Here is a 13,902-nt window from a genome sequence, read left to right as displayed (position 1 = left end):
GTATATATGGTCGACATCGTGGTCTTATTCAAATTACTCAGTTTTATGTTGTGATATGACGGTAAACCTGTTTCAAAATTTCGAAAGCTCAAGCAATCTATTTTAATCGTCTTTTGTCTGGCGTTGTCAGTCGTGCGTCCGGAAACAATTTACATTTTCGACTTCTTCTCAGAAACCTCTGAACCTATTCCAATGAAATTTTGTAAAACCTTCCATGACTTTGTCTCTAAAATTGTTAAAGCCAGTTAAACTTTCATCGGCTGTCTACCGTATGTACATTTCCAATAACATGGCGCGAAAATGCAACAAAGGTAAACTTAAAGGCGTAAATTTGAAAAGAATATAATTTTATTTATTGTAGAAGCTGTGAAAACATAATAACACACTTTCCTTCTCACGAACGAGGATATGATTAATTAATTTGATAATGCGAATACGTCTGTATATGAAAAAATGTTAAAAAAGTGAACAAATCTTTGATCAAGACGTATTTCATCATTAAGAAATTCGAATTAATTTATACACATTCTACTATGCTTGTTATCTGCTCCTCGGCGTGTGGAAAATTCCAAAACGTAGGTTTGTTATGATGGAGTTCCCTCCCTCTGCCGATCAAGTCGTAGTTCTACAGGCTAAAATACATTTGTTCTCCTAAAGCATCTGACAGGTACTATCTCAACAAATCATCAAAATTGCAAAGACGGGACCAAGCCGTGGATTTAATTTAGTATAAACTATGTGTAAAAGCACTACCGAAAACTGTTTCATTACCTGTTAAAACTATAAATAATTTAATAAGATAACACTGTAGACTGTTTAAAGTGGTAGCGCTGAATGATTTCTCATTCGTCTCCTCAAATATTTGCAATAATAATTTTGTCGTTGCGACCTTGGAGAGTACATAGGAAATATACCTTATTCCTGTAGATATATTGTGATTATACACTAGCTAGGAAGCATCGTTTGTATGTAACCAATCAACATGACCTGTGCACTTTATCTACATTTCGTCAGCATTGTCTTGCATTGATGTAACGGCAATATCAGATATAAACGAGGGTACACAGGGAAAAAGAAAATAATCATTCAGCCCCTTGCATTGGGAATGTGACAGGTGATCTCTTCCTATGGGGTAAGATTCTTAAGCTGCATCGAATTTGGCAATTTAAGAATCTTCTCTTTAGGCTGAGATACACCTGTCTCACTCTCAAGGGAATTAAAGATTATATTAATCTCGCACAGGAAATGGAATGACAACTGGCACCTGCTATGATGCTATTCACAATAGTGTAATCATTTTATGTAGTGTAACGTTTCATATCGAACTGATGATAACGCGATGATAACGTGAATCAATTCAACAATTTGTTTTTGTTATTATATAGTACACCGTTATCTTTAAATAATCTATCTTTTGAATTTCACCATATGTATATTTATAACAACTTGACATCGGCTAAGGTTAATGTTGGACCGTCGCCCTACATTGACACTTACCATAATTTAACGAGTGTCTACAATTCCAAATTGTAATTCCAAATACATAATAGAATACGTATTCTGGAGAAGACATCATAAAACAGAAGCTTCTTTAGACTAGGATGAAATATTATAAGGCACTGGCTTCGCACACGGCGTTGCTAACAAAGTTGACACAATTCACATCATTCCAACCATTCGTCTTAAGGATGACGCATTCTTTGTTGAAACCAAATGGTTCACCGGGTGCCCACCCTTCATTCACCACCGGATCGCCAGGACCCCAGACCCAATGGTTTTTTGTCCCTCTTTCGTTTGCAGCAATCCATATTTGTGTAATACCTGTCAATAAGATATTTGGTTGTTTAATCAATTGCATAACGTTGTGTAAATGGAACAGCATGCGTCGCACACTAATTTTATGATATCAAAATTTGTTTTCATGGCCGAACAATTCAGTCATAGTGATTATTTTATATATTATCATATAAAGGGCCGATTTGTGAACTTGATGAAACGATAATTTTCAAGTAAATGAAGTGTTGTGTTTAATAGGTTTTCCCAATGACTTTAATTTACATTGTCAATTTTATGATCGCCAAGCTGACCCCACTTAAAGTTTCATAGGAATTCATCATCTAACCCCCCCCCCCCCCCCCCCCCCCCTCTAAAAAAACAAAACAACAACAAAACAACAAACAAACAAACACTTATCAGTTAAAAAAACTCCTATAAAAACCCTAACAAGCGAAGTTCAGAGAGTCTCAATAATTAACATATATGTATGTTATTGTAAATAACCCGTCAATAATTCATACAAATGGTTAAAGAAATACGAATCGACATTTATTTATCATCTGAACCAAACAAGTATCATATAATTGTTTCATTTATTAGAACTAAATTACTACAGCCAAGAGCTATCCTTTGTTTATGGCCGGTATTCATAAAGCTGTACTTGTGTTTGAATACACATTTCATGCTCAATATTTTTGGCGATAAATTTGATATCTGATCTTTGTTTTCAGTTATTTGAACGAATTATTGATACAGTTCAAGTGTTGTATTATTTTCAATGTAAAAGTTTTATTTTCCTAACTGACATTTCATGATTTAAACGGGATTAAAAAATGGTTGAGCACAGATTTCAGGTTTAAGCATGGGAATGGTTTCAGGATCATTTACTATGATATATGAAAGCTTAAACCTTTAGTTTAGCAACATGATAACAAAGATTAGAACATTTTCAATATATCTATATCCAAATACCCAACATCACTATTTCTATGATTCGATTGACGTAAGGATGAAAATCTTGTTTCAAAAGAATCTTTTCCAATTTCTTCCATTGATCTTTCTTTGTCCCATCATTGACACACATATGTCTGTACTGACCTGTTTTCCAGACTGATTTCGTTTCTGTGCCATCATATCAATCTTGAAATTTACATTAATATGTGTTAAACATAGAGTACTGTACCGCATCAGAATATTATGGGCCTGTTACCCGGCACATAATGAACATTGCATATCCATACACGTACAATAGTTGAATTACCCTAAGAGAACTATTTCTTGCCAAAACTTTGCGATATCGTTTTTGCGAAGCACTTAAGAAGAAAACAGAAATGCAGTTTTCTTAAGTACTCTGTTTGAGTTACAATTACAGATCTGACTGTTGTGAAATTATCTAAATAATGGTAATTCATTGCCATGCTGAATTCATATCAATTATTCAAAATCTATTTTGAATATGACATCCAACATGTTTTTTTTTTTTTAGATAAATAGATAAGGCAGTATCTAGATAAAGGCGTTGATGTAATTGGTATACTATTCTTTTTATGTATAAGTAATAATTTTACTTTCTTTTACGAGTTTTATTTTTCCTCGCCTCCTTTCATTAACACTTTAGGCCCTTAACATCACAGAAGAGTCCTACAAGGACTAAACACCCATATTATACAGTATTACTCAGTTATGCTCTCCTGCATCTAACTCTAAATATGTTTTAAAAGATGTAAATACATTGTGTGTGTTTTGTATAATCCTTTCAGCTAGTGCAGCATTTTGATAAACCTGATTGTATCAACTGATTGTATCAACTGATCGTTGTTGATGAGAACGTAAAATAAACTCAAACGTACCCCTTCTTGCCATTTCCTGTTGGAGAGTAAGATGCACAGCAGCATCCTCTACTCGTACCATTGAGGCGTTCATACTGGCACACCGCTCCTGTTACCAACAAATAAACTCTTAACAGGCACTTAAGGTAATTGGTTGATATGTTGGATACTTCTAAATGAGTAACATCCATCATATTGATGCAAGAAGGAACATTACGAGGGCTGAGTTTTTGATACATTGAGCCTCATATTAAAGGATTTGAATTTGGTCAATTTTGCAAAAGCCGATTGTCTTGTTTACTTTCGAGTGCTATCTCGTTGATACAAACTAACAAAATGAGACCAGTCCTCAGGTACAAAGGCCCTATACCGTAAGAGAATAGTAAGAACATCATTGAGTACATTTTTCAATACGAGGCTCACAACATATAAATCATCTCTTGTAAAGCATACATCGCATAATATACATACACATGCATGTAAATGTTAATTATTTACGTAAACTTGTGTTACTTGAAATGCTTGTCTGGTTATATTTTAATTGTGTGCATTGTTAGAAATATTCCTAATTAGTGTTATTTGTTAAAATGAACTATCGTTTTTATTCAACGCATTATTCAGTATCGACACTTTTGACCACCCTGAAAATCGCTTACGAATTCTAGGAGGACGATCCAGCTGCATAATATATTTTAGTTAAAACTGTATTGAAAAATGTTATTATTTTGTAGTCTTTTGCGCAATTCTTCTGCCATGTTTTTATTTGTAATATGACATCAGGACAATAACTACATGTATTGAATAATGTCTGTTCATGCTACATGTAGCAATCAAAGGTCACTACAAAATCAGCTTGGAACGCCAACGCAAAAATGTTTGAATCATTTGCTTAAAGAGATCGTTTTTTTATTGTTTGTAAGAACAAAAACAAAAACAAAAAACACAGTGACAAAATTTATCCATCTGTTCGCTGTGTTGGATTTTTTCAAACGAAATTTCATTTCAGATTTTTTAGTGGGTTTCGTCTTAAAACACCCTCACAGACTCCTACACAAACAGCCTCATGCACACCCTCACACCCACCACCACCACCACCACAACAAACAAATTGAAACAAACAATAAACAAAAAAATGTAATGAAAAAATAAACTTTTTATCCGGATGATATACTAAAAGTAGATGAAAATCGCGTTGTTTGTATCATTCAAAAAGAAAAGAAAAGAAAATAGATCAGTTACCAAATTATTGTCTGCGTTTAATTGTTCTTCTAAAAATAGGTAACATATGCCGTTGAAAGGCAGCCATTCCATAGTTGGACAAAAATCTGAAATACGAAAAAAATACTTCATGAAATATTGCTGAAATCTTATGCTATTTTCAAAAATGTGTTTATTTATATGAAATAATTCTTTTGGTAGAATCCGTAACTATCAGAATCCATTAAATTTTTTATTACCTTTCTCTTACCTCTCGCTAGTCCTGCTGAACGTACCCCTACCAAACCAGTACTTCATAATTGGCTAAAAATATTTCGTTTAATCGCCAACAGTCTTATAAAAGTTGTGAGTTCCGAAACGATTTTGATTTTCTCTATATTTACGCATCAAGTTTCCTATAATTATTTTGGTTTTGCAAAGAATCTTTAACAATACAAGACTATGACAAACCTTCTCTGATACAACTGTGGCTTTCGTCTTTCATGTTGGTACAAACTTCGGTCTCTGAACACCTAGCAGGTGAGCAGCTTTGGTTGTCAATCTGAAAAATGTAGCAAGCATTAAAATCAAATTTCCTAAAAGAAATATTTTCTACATATATATCTATCAATTGATCGTTAAAAAGTATAAATGAACATATTACATTCAGAAATATATGCTGTAAATGCCTTGTTAGCTAGCATGGATTTGTTTAGGACTCAATACCTCATCGACAAGTCATGTGAGAATCCGTATCCATTTAAATCACAAAAGATGGGAAAATGAGTGTAGTATGCATGTTTTTTTTAGCGTGGACATTCCGATGAATGAATAAAGTAGTTTCTTGATGGTGTTAAAGTATGTTGAGATCTGTTCCCCTCTCAAGCACAATGGAGATAAATGACATACTGAACTCTGGAAGGAAGTTGTCTGTCCGGCTGTTTGGACGTACTCACTTAACATCCTTGTGTGGTGCATTCATCGACTAATTGCTACAAAATATCTTCGTCAAGTATGGGAGACGAAACATTAGACCTTTTTTTTTGTTTTCATCCCTGATTCGACATTGAATCTCACTGTGTATGTTTCTTTTTCTAATGATTGAATGACCGGAATTTGTTTTTTTTGAAATTCCGATCGACTTGTGAGTTGCAGCCCACAAGTTCACAGACAAAACAGTACACCCCACTCGTCGATCTCGGCATCTCGTGTAGCCGCTGTGTCAATCAATTATCCCGACAACTACTGTTTTTAACTAAACCATTTTAATTTAAATGATAGATGTAGTCGACACACTCTGGAATAATAAACCTCTGTATTTACTTTTCTATTTTGTGTATGACAGCCTTTTCCCGTTTTCTGTACGTTTCAAGACATATTATTGTCCCACCAACATCTACAGTTTCGCTTAAAACGATTCCAAACTTAACTGATGTAGTCAGCATACACATTGAATATTGCGTTTTTTATTCAATCATTTGTTATGGCGATTATGTCCCTTTGTCTATGTCTGATGTCAAAATCTTATGCAGCCAAAGGGAAACTGTTCTTACTTATTATATTGCTCTTTTTCATCTTAATCAACGCGTGGTATTAGTCAGCTATCGAGACGTTAAAATTTGCTTTATTTGCTTTTGGATGTTAACTAATTGCGTCCAATTGAACTATTCAGGTCAGCCATCTATTTGTAGGTCGCTAAGAACATGATCAAAAGTCCAATGGGCATCAATACGTTTCATGTTTTGAGAAAGCACAGCCGTATAGACACAGCTATATGTAGCATGGCCAATATTTCTTTTTATTCATAGAACATTACAGATTAAGGAAAATCCACTTTCACTGGGTGCAGACCAATCTTTTAGAAAAGAAAGTTAGTACCTAACGGCCATCAACACTATAAAGGTCATAAAGGATGGATTTTAAGGACATAATTTAACTCTGTACTGAAAAATCTCATAGGGACATGATTATTATGCATATGGAAAAGATATTTAGTTATGAACTCATAACGGCCCATCAACACTATAAAGGTCATACAGGAGGGATTTTAAAGACATAATCAAACACTACCGAAAAATCTCATAGGGACACGATTATTATGCTTATGCAAAATATCCCATCAACACTATAACGGTCATACAGAAGGGATTTTAAGGACATTCGCACTGTAATAGAAAATTATCATAAGGACTGGATTATCATGCTAAATATTAGAATAGTGAAAAGGGAATTCCTTTACGGGTATGACACCCCATATAAAGAAAAAATCCTCATTGACTCACCTATTGAAGGCATTGGTCTGTGGGTCAGATACACAGCAAAGATATATCACTAGCCTTAAGAACTAGCTTCACTCGCTCAACAAATCTATTATGATTGTAACAGATCATTAATAAAAAACAGCGATAAAGTCGCCCACGTACATCATATACACGACGGTTAAGAACAATTCAACAACCGGAGCGGAATTACCTGAAAAGGAACATCGAGAAGGACGATGGCTCGTTATTGATTGATTGACTGATTGATAATTTTTACGACTGTGTTTTATCTAGGGTCATATAGGTCCGAACAAAATAGTAAAGAGATATGGAATACATTAAGCACAAATGGAACGAAAGTTACACACAATCCACCATCACCATAAACAGTTTAAAACGAGTGGTAACCTAAAGCTAGAATGCAATTGTTATTATAGTATATCTTTAAAGACAATATTAATAACGCATGAATTATGACAAATTAACAAAAATATGTTGAACGATATAATTTAAACCGTAATGATGATATGATACATAGTTGCAATTAAAACCGGAAAATACCTATTGGTTACGAGGAATCTGTAATGATGTGGTCCACTCTCTATGTGTAAGTGAGCTCCGTAAAATATGTCATAAACGCATAAGCAAGCTGTTTTTTTAAGAATGGTGCCCTGGCGATCAAAGCCAGGGACCAGAAGCCTAAAGTCGAGGAAACGTACTAGTAGCCGCCGCGAAGGCAAATACAAGGAGTGGATAAATTCATAATATCATCTACGGCTTACTTGTCTGCATGACAAAAATAAAGATTAAACGTGAAATACCACGATGAATTAGCAATGAAACTTCTCGGCATCTGATAAACAAAATTATGCTTTTTCTGTTGATCATATCGGCGTTCTCACAGTTGGTCAACGTTCTATTGTTTATGTTTATTGGATACCTTACCTATGAATTGTTGGTGTAACTGAGCAGATGTGAGTGAAAATAAAAGAAGATTACCCCAAAGGGGATTATGAAGTTTAGCGTAAATTTGATATCCATAAACAAAGCCATAGAAAGGCTTTAAGATATTTCATTACAATGGGAATACCCATCTTTTGAGAAACAGGTCCTTCACTTGTTTAACAAAGTAACATGCTTAAAATCACTCTTTATGGATTGTATTTATTCTCAGTATTTTAAGCATATCGCCTCTTTAATAGGACAATATAACAGGGTTTCACTTCATAGAAGATGATCTTGAATATTGATTGATGACAATTACTCTCAAATAAAGAAATTCAGAGGAAACATTGGCGAAATTTAGTTAAGTTTAAATGACATAAAAACAGGAAGTTAAAACATTTTGTACTCACCTCTAAAGAATTAAAATCCAACAGTGACGTCACGTCCCCGTTTACGTCGTAAGCCATCATGAGGTCACATGTGAGTAGCTCCCTATCATAGTCAATTGTGGCACACTTTCTGTAACGTTTGCACTGTCTCATACACTGTTGCACCCCTATGTTGTCTAGGTGTTTAAAAGACCGATGGTACCCGTTCAATTCCTGAGCAACTTGTATGCTATTGGCACAGATACCATGTCCGTCAACATGAAAAAATATCAAAATATTGGCAAATGCCGCTAAAAGAATGAAGTATTTACATTGAGTGCAGACCATCATGATTCCAACACGAACTTGCAAGAATCTTAAGAGTTGCTTATGTTTTGACAATCAAATTAAACACTCTTTCCTCAACATGTCAATAGTGATAAGCAGTTTGTATCATAATTCAAATCGTTATGATCCCAAACAGATAAGCAAATGCACAAGACGACTCCCAAACATGACAAAAATTCACTTACTAGCAACAACCACTCATAAAGTTTCTGTGTAGTCCTGCTTACGTGGATCACACAGCAGAGAAGCGCAGATAATTCATCCGAATGCTGCTTTAACCTGAGAATCAAGGATCGATCAAAGTCTATACTTGGACCGATAAAGATACACAGATTATAATTCCTTGCTACATGTATACGTGATTTATTCACACAGCATTTATATTTGTGTGCATAAGTTTTTTTTATTAATCTTCATTTAAATTTTGTTGTAATTATATACATGATAAATGGATAAAACAATATTGTAACCATGACTAAGTAAACCTTAATCTCACGTTCTCAATATACAGAAAATTTTCCTACGTATCTTAATGCCTCTCATCCTCCGACAAAGACCTATTTTCTAAAAAAAAAAAAAAAACCCCCAAAAAAACACGGTATTTTAATGGCTGTATATGTCGCAATAGATAGTTAAACGGTCAAAAAAGTAGGTGTACCGATCGGAGATACCAAAGAATGCATATGATTGGTGGAAGGACACAGGGTATGGGTGGATGGACTACAGTTTTGGCGATCGGCCGGTCGGAGTTAATCGCTGGATTGATGAATAGGTTGGATAATTAAAAAGGAGGGCTTTACAGGCATATATACTCCAACGAGGATTATACAGCAAGAAACTGATGACGGACTACCTCTATTATTTATCATGGAGGATTTACCAGATATTGACCCGATAAAGTCATTATTTTTTTTATCATAAACATTTAAAATAGCATTTAGTTGTTGAAAGCATCAGGTTCCTACAACGTTTTCAAATACATCACAATGTCCACAGACTTAGTTAGCGCATATATTTAAGCACTTATCTATTCATAGGCACTAATCATGTTAAATCAGAGTTAAAGTATAATACAACTCCTAAATACAAAATTGATGACAACGTAAAAATAGGCGGAATGCTATTTTTTTACGTATAGTTTGTATTGTCTTATTCTGACAAACCAAAACCGACATGTTTGAAAGAAAGACCAATTAAGCGATGGAACAAAACTGTAGAGTGTTTGGTAGAAAATACTTTTTGTTCTGTGTGAATTAGTGACAAAAGCATTTGGATGGAAAACGTGATGCCTAAACTGCAAATACTACTTGACATAGACTTAATAGCTGTTAAATTATTCTCTCCTCACGGCTTTCAGGAATCAAAGAATTGATACTTTGGAAATTAGATATTGCAATTAATAGAACAATATCAGACGACCAGCGGTCCCACATGTTAAATGATATGGAAGGAACGGATGAGTGATCAAACAAACTTTCCTTAAGTATTCCTTGTTTATATAATCCTGTTACAAAATGTACTTGGCGATAAACTAATGTTTGGATGTGTCATCGTAACACTTCATTTCAATCTTAAATCGCCAGAAATGTTTTGCAGTTGGTTTAGTAAAGGTTTTCAGAAGACGTTTACTAATTTTTAGTTGGTGACGTGACCTTTCCGGAAAATCATATTACCATTTGTCGTCGATGAAATCCGTTTGCAGTTTAGGCTGATGTTGTTTAGTTTCCGAAATATTCTATAAGGGACTTAGACTTGGTTAGCGTGTGGGAGGATGCATAACTGGCATGAGTTTGGTTTTGCAAAAGCGTCAAATAGTTTTTGGGTTGTTGCTGGTTTTTTTTGTTTCTTTTTTGCTGGTTCTTTTTTTTAAGTTATTTGGTTTAGTTTGAAAAAGTTTGTAGATTTCAGAAAAGCTTAAGGTAAGGATTTGACAGATTTTTAGTAGACGTTGAGTAAGTGTTGAGTATATTTCAGTTAGGAATTGATAGATTAATGGTTGTCAGGAAGGTTTTTTGTTGGTGTTAAATTTCGGTAGGCATATGGCAGGGTTAATTAATAATAAAATAGTTATTGTCAAGCGGAAAACCCCTGAAATGTGATACGTAAAAGACTATATATAGACTATGCTGTACTTACACTATACTTAGAATCATAGGAATCAAAATGTATCCGATCACTCGTGTTTAATTGTCCGAGCGAATCCAAGGACAGTAAAACATTTTTTTGCAAGCATAATTTTAGGATTGACGTAAACATCATGTTATAAAATCGAAATAAAATCTTACCCATCCCCAATGTATATTCCACGTTAAGTTCTGAGAAACAATATGTTGTTATTAAATTTTAATTGCATGGTATTGATTTAGACGCGACATTACATTTGGGAATCTATCTTAATGACAGATACGCAAAGGTGAGGTGGGGACGCTTTGAAAGAATGTCAATACCACGCACATGGTAACACGCAGATATATACTTGTTTGACTACAAGTTAATTTGACAGAGAGAAGATGAAAACCCTCCGTTACTAAAGTCTCTACATTCCTCACAGTGTGCAAATATGTTCGCTTGTACTCCACTCCAATTTCTGCTTCTGATACTAACAATCATGTCTAAAATGTTTTCTCATGTGGACGGACACGATCTGTGTGACAGTAGTGTACCTATTGACCAGGAATCGAACAGGTACTACCGGCCTTTCAAACACCTGGACGACATTGGGGTACTACAGTGTATTAAAATCTGCAAACGATACAAGCTGTGTGAGAAAATTCATCACAATAGGGAACAACTCACATGTGACCTCATGATGTTGCACACAGGAAAGGGAAACATGACGTCACTTTTGGATGCGCAATCTTTGCAGGTGAGTGACACATGCATTAATTTAGTAATTTGAACCAAATAAAATGTAGAGGGGGGCGTTTCTAATATGTGAATATGTGTTAATGTGTTGAATGAAGTTCCCGTGCTAGTTAGGTAAGAGTGGCCGTGGTGTGTGTTTGTCCACGTGTACCTGTCATGCATTGTGCATTGTGTCGAGACCCTATGTGAGTGTACTGTGTTTGATTGGTCGGTCGTGTGTGCATTGTTACCGGGGTGTATATATACGGGTGCTGCGATCTTTTACAGCGGGCAGTTTGGAGGGATTGAGTTCCTGAAACCGTCACATTTAGCAGTAGGTGTTACTAGCAGTAGCGGGGTGCATTAGGTGGGAATGGGGTTGAGCTATAGCTGATAGAGGGTAGGGTAAAGGATGTTATGTATGTTGTAAACGTAGGGCCCAGTATGTGATTGTGTTGTGTACTTTTTGTGGAAATGTAATAAATATTGTTAACTGTTTAATTGTGTCGAGTCTCCTTCACCAGCATTAACAAGCAGACCCAACGAACCTGGGTTGACGTGCGATTCAGGGTAGTGTGCCGGGTGCAGTTTGTACATAACAAACTGGGCCCGACACGCTCCTGTTACAAAAGTGGTGCCGTATTGACCAGAGCTTTTTCTGTTTATAGAGAGGAGGAAGTGTCTTGAATAAAATCCCTGTTACAAGTTGTTTAAATTGGTCAGTTTTATTAGTGATCTTGGAAATAAACTAATAGGTACACCAATATGGCACAGGGGCGCGTCACTGTAAACAGTAATGGCGGAGAGCCCGATAATCAGAATGTTCGAACAGTCGATAGTATTTCGAGCCTATACAATATTGTAGGGATGATGGCAACATAAGGCAATCGTAAATGTTCTGTAAAGAAGGTATTGACTTACCTGTAGATACAGAAAAAACCCTTTCATTTAACATTTAATAATCCAACACAGACAACACAAATTCTGTTAATTTTTATTAGTCTCTAGTCAATAAGTATTATGGGACACATGTAGACGTACATAGAACGTTCCGTGATCACTGTCGAGAGCCATTCTATATGAAGACTTGTCAAACGAAACAATGCCTATAGTACGTGCTCGTGTGTTTGATAGTCAGGTAAATGTAGCACGAAAGGGAGAGTCGGGAACCACAAATGTGAGAGGAATGGGCTCAACAGGGATATCCGGAAATGACACGGAAATAGGTGTTATTTCCCATATAATTATCTCCTAACAGTGTAGAAATGGGAAGTTTAAGAGGGTATGTCATAGTGAAGGTGTATGAAAATAGATGTAAGCCATTGAACTGGTCAAGTACCGGTGTATGAGCTGTATGTGTCAATGGAGGGGCAAACGAGGCTATCGGAAACATTGATTGGGTGAAGGGGCCAACAAAAGTGTATACATTCCTGCAGGTGGATCTTTGGTCTCTCTCAGATCAACCAAAGTGTGGATAGCAGTCAATTTGTACATATAGGAGAATAAGTCGCCATGAGAGTAGGCGCACGACTGCTAGGTCTGACTTGGGAGACATTGACGCTTCCACGGGGCATCGTTGTAGGGAAGAGGAGTTCCGGTCCAAGTTTAAAAAAAAAGGAGATGGATGGCCTATTGCTACCAACGTGACCATGGACGAGTAAGCGGGGAGGAATCAGTAATCAACACCGATGACTGGCTACCACGACCTGATGAAGGAAGACCTAGGATGTGTAATTGAACTGTGCTAAAAATGGAATATTACCCGAGACATTCCGGAAGTACTATTTGTTCGGGTGTTTTCACTTTCATATCTTTTTCAGAATTACAGACTTTATATTTGAAAATGTGTATGCCATACTGATATCATATTTTCTTTGTTTTTAGCTCTCAATTATATTTTATATGTATTAAACTTTGTTTTAACTTCATAAAAAACGGGGGCTAACTTTTTCAAAGAAGGGAGGTGTGTAGCGGGGGATGTTATCGTATATGTACTGATATGTTAAGCTGACAGGGTTAAGCTTAACGCTAACTATATGCTGTGTCTGTACTATGTGTACCTGTGTCACCTTGACCTTTGCTAGTCCTCTGTTCACGTGTGCTGTCTCTGGTCGATGTTTTTGTCGTGCATTGTTCGTAGTCGCTTGCTTTTTCGTCAGTGTCTGTCGTGCCTGTGTATCCTCTGTCGTGATTGGTCCTTATAGTTTTGTATTGTTAAAAAGTGGGATAAATTCAGGGTGGTGTATCGTATACTGGGCAGTCCGAAGGATTAGGTTCCTGTGTGCTGTCACGTCTTCTTCGCCAGCACTAATGTAGCGTTAGGGTATGTAGGGT

At 35.8% G+C, this 13,902-nt stretch overlaps 1 protein-coding gene across 1 annotated transcript; it reads right to left on the bottom strand.

Annotated features, from left to right (window-relative positions):
• Positions 1–330: 330 nt before the first annotated feature.
• On the bottom strand, positions 331–5,358 carry LOC117342932 (CD209 antigen-like protein E). The gene is made up of 4 exons (XM_033905232.1): positions 5,274–5,358; positions 4,845–4,930; positions 3,627–3,714; positions 331–1,821 (listed from the first exon to the last, which is right to left on the bottom strand). Exons 1-4 carry the CDS (start codon positions 5,305–5,307, stop codon positions 1,610–1,612), a joined length of 420 nt encoding a protein of 139 aa, XP_033761123.1. The 5' UTR covers positions 5,308–5,358; the 3' UTR covers positions 331–1,609.
• Between the last annotated feature and the right edge of the window lie 8,544 nt (positions 5,359–13,902).

This window comes from Pecten maximus, chromosome 14, assembly GCF_902652985.1.
Source record: "Pecten maximus chromosome 14, xPecMax1.1, whole genome shotgun sequence".
Lineage (NCBI taxonomy): Eukaryota > Metazoa > Mollusca > Bivalvia > Pectinida > Pectinidae > Pecten > Pecten maximus.
Note: the sequence above shows the minus strand (reverse complement) of the source record. Positions and strands in the feature narration are given on the sequence as shown.

Excerpts from the sequence above, each read along its gene's own strand:
- LOC117342932 (XM_033905232.1), bottom strand. The coding sequence starts at position 5,307 with ATGAAAGACGAAAGCCACAGTTGTATCAGAGAAG. Across the intron at positions 3,715-4,844 it reads TAAACGCAGACAATAATTTG|GAGCGGTGTGCCAGTATGAA; the intron begins GTAACTGATCTA and ends TGTTGGTAACAG. Across the intron at positions 1,822-3,626 it reads ACAGGAAATGGCAAGAAGGG|GTATTACACAAATATGGATT; the intron begins GTACGTTTGAGT and ends TCTTATTGACAG.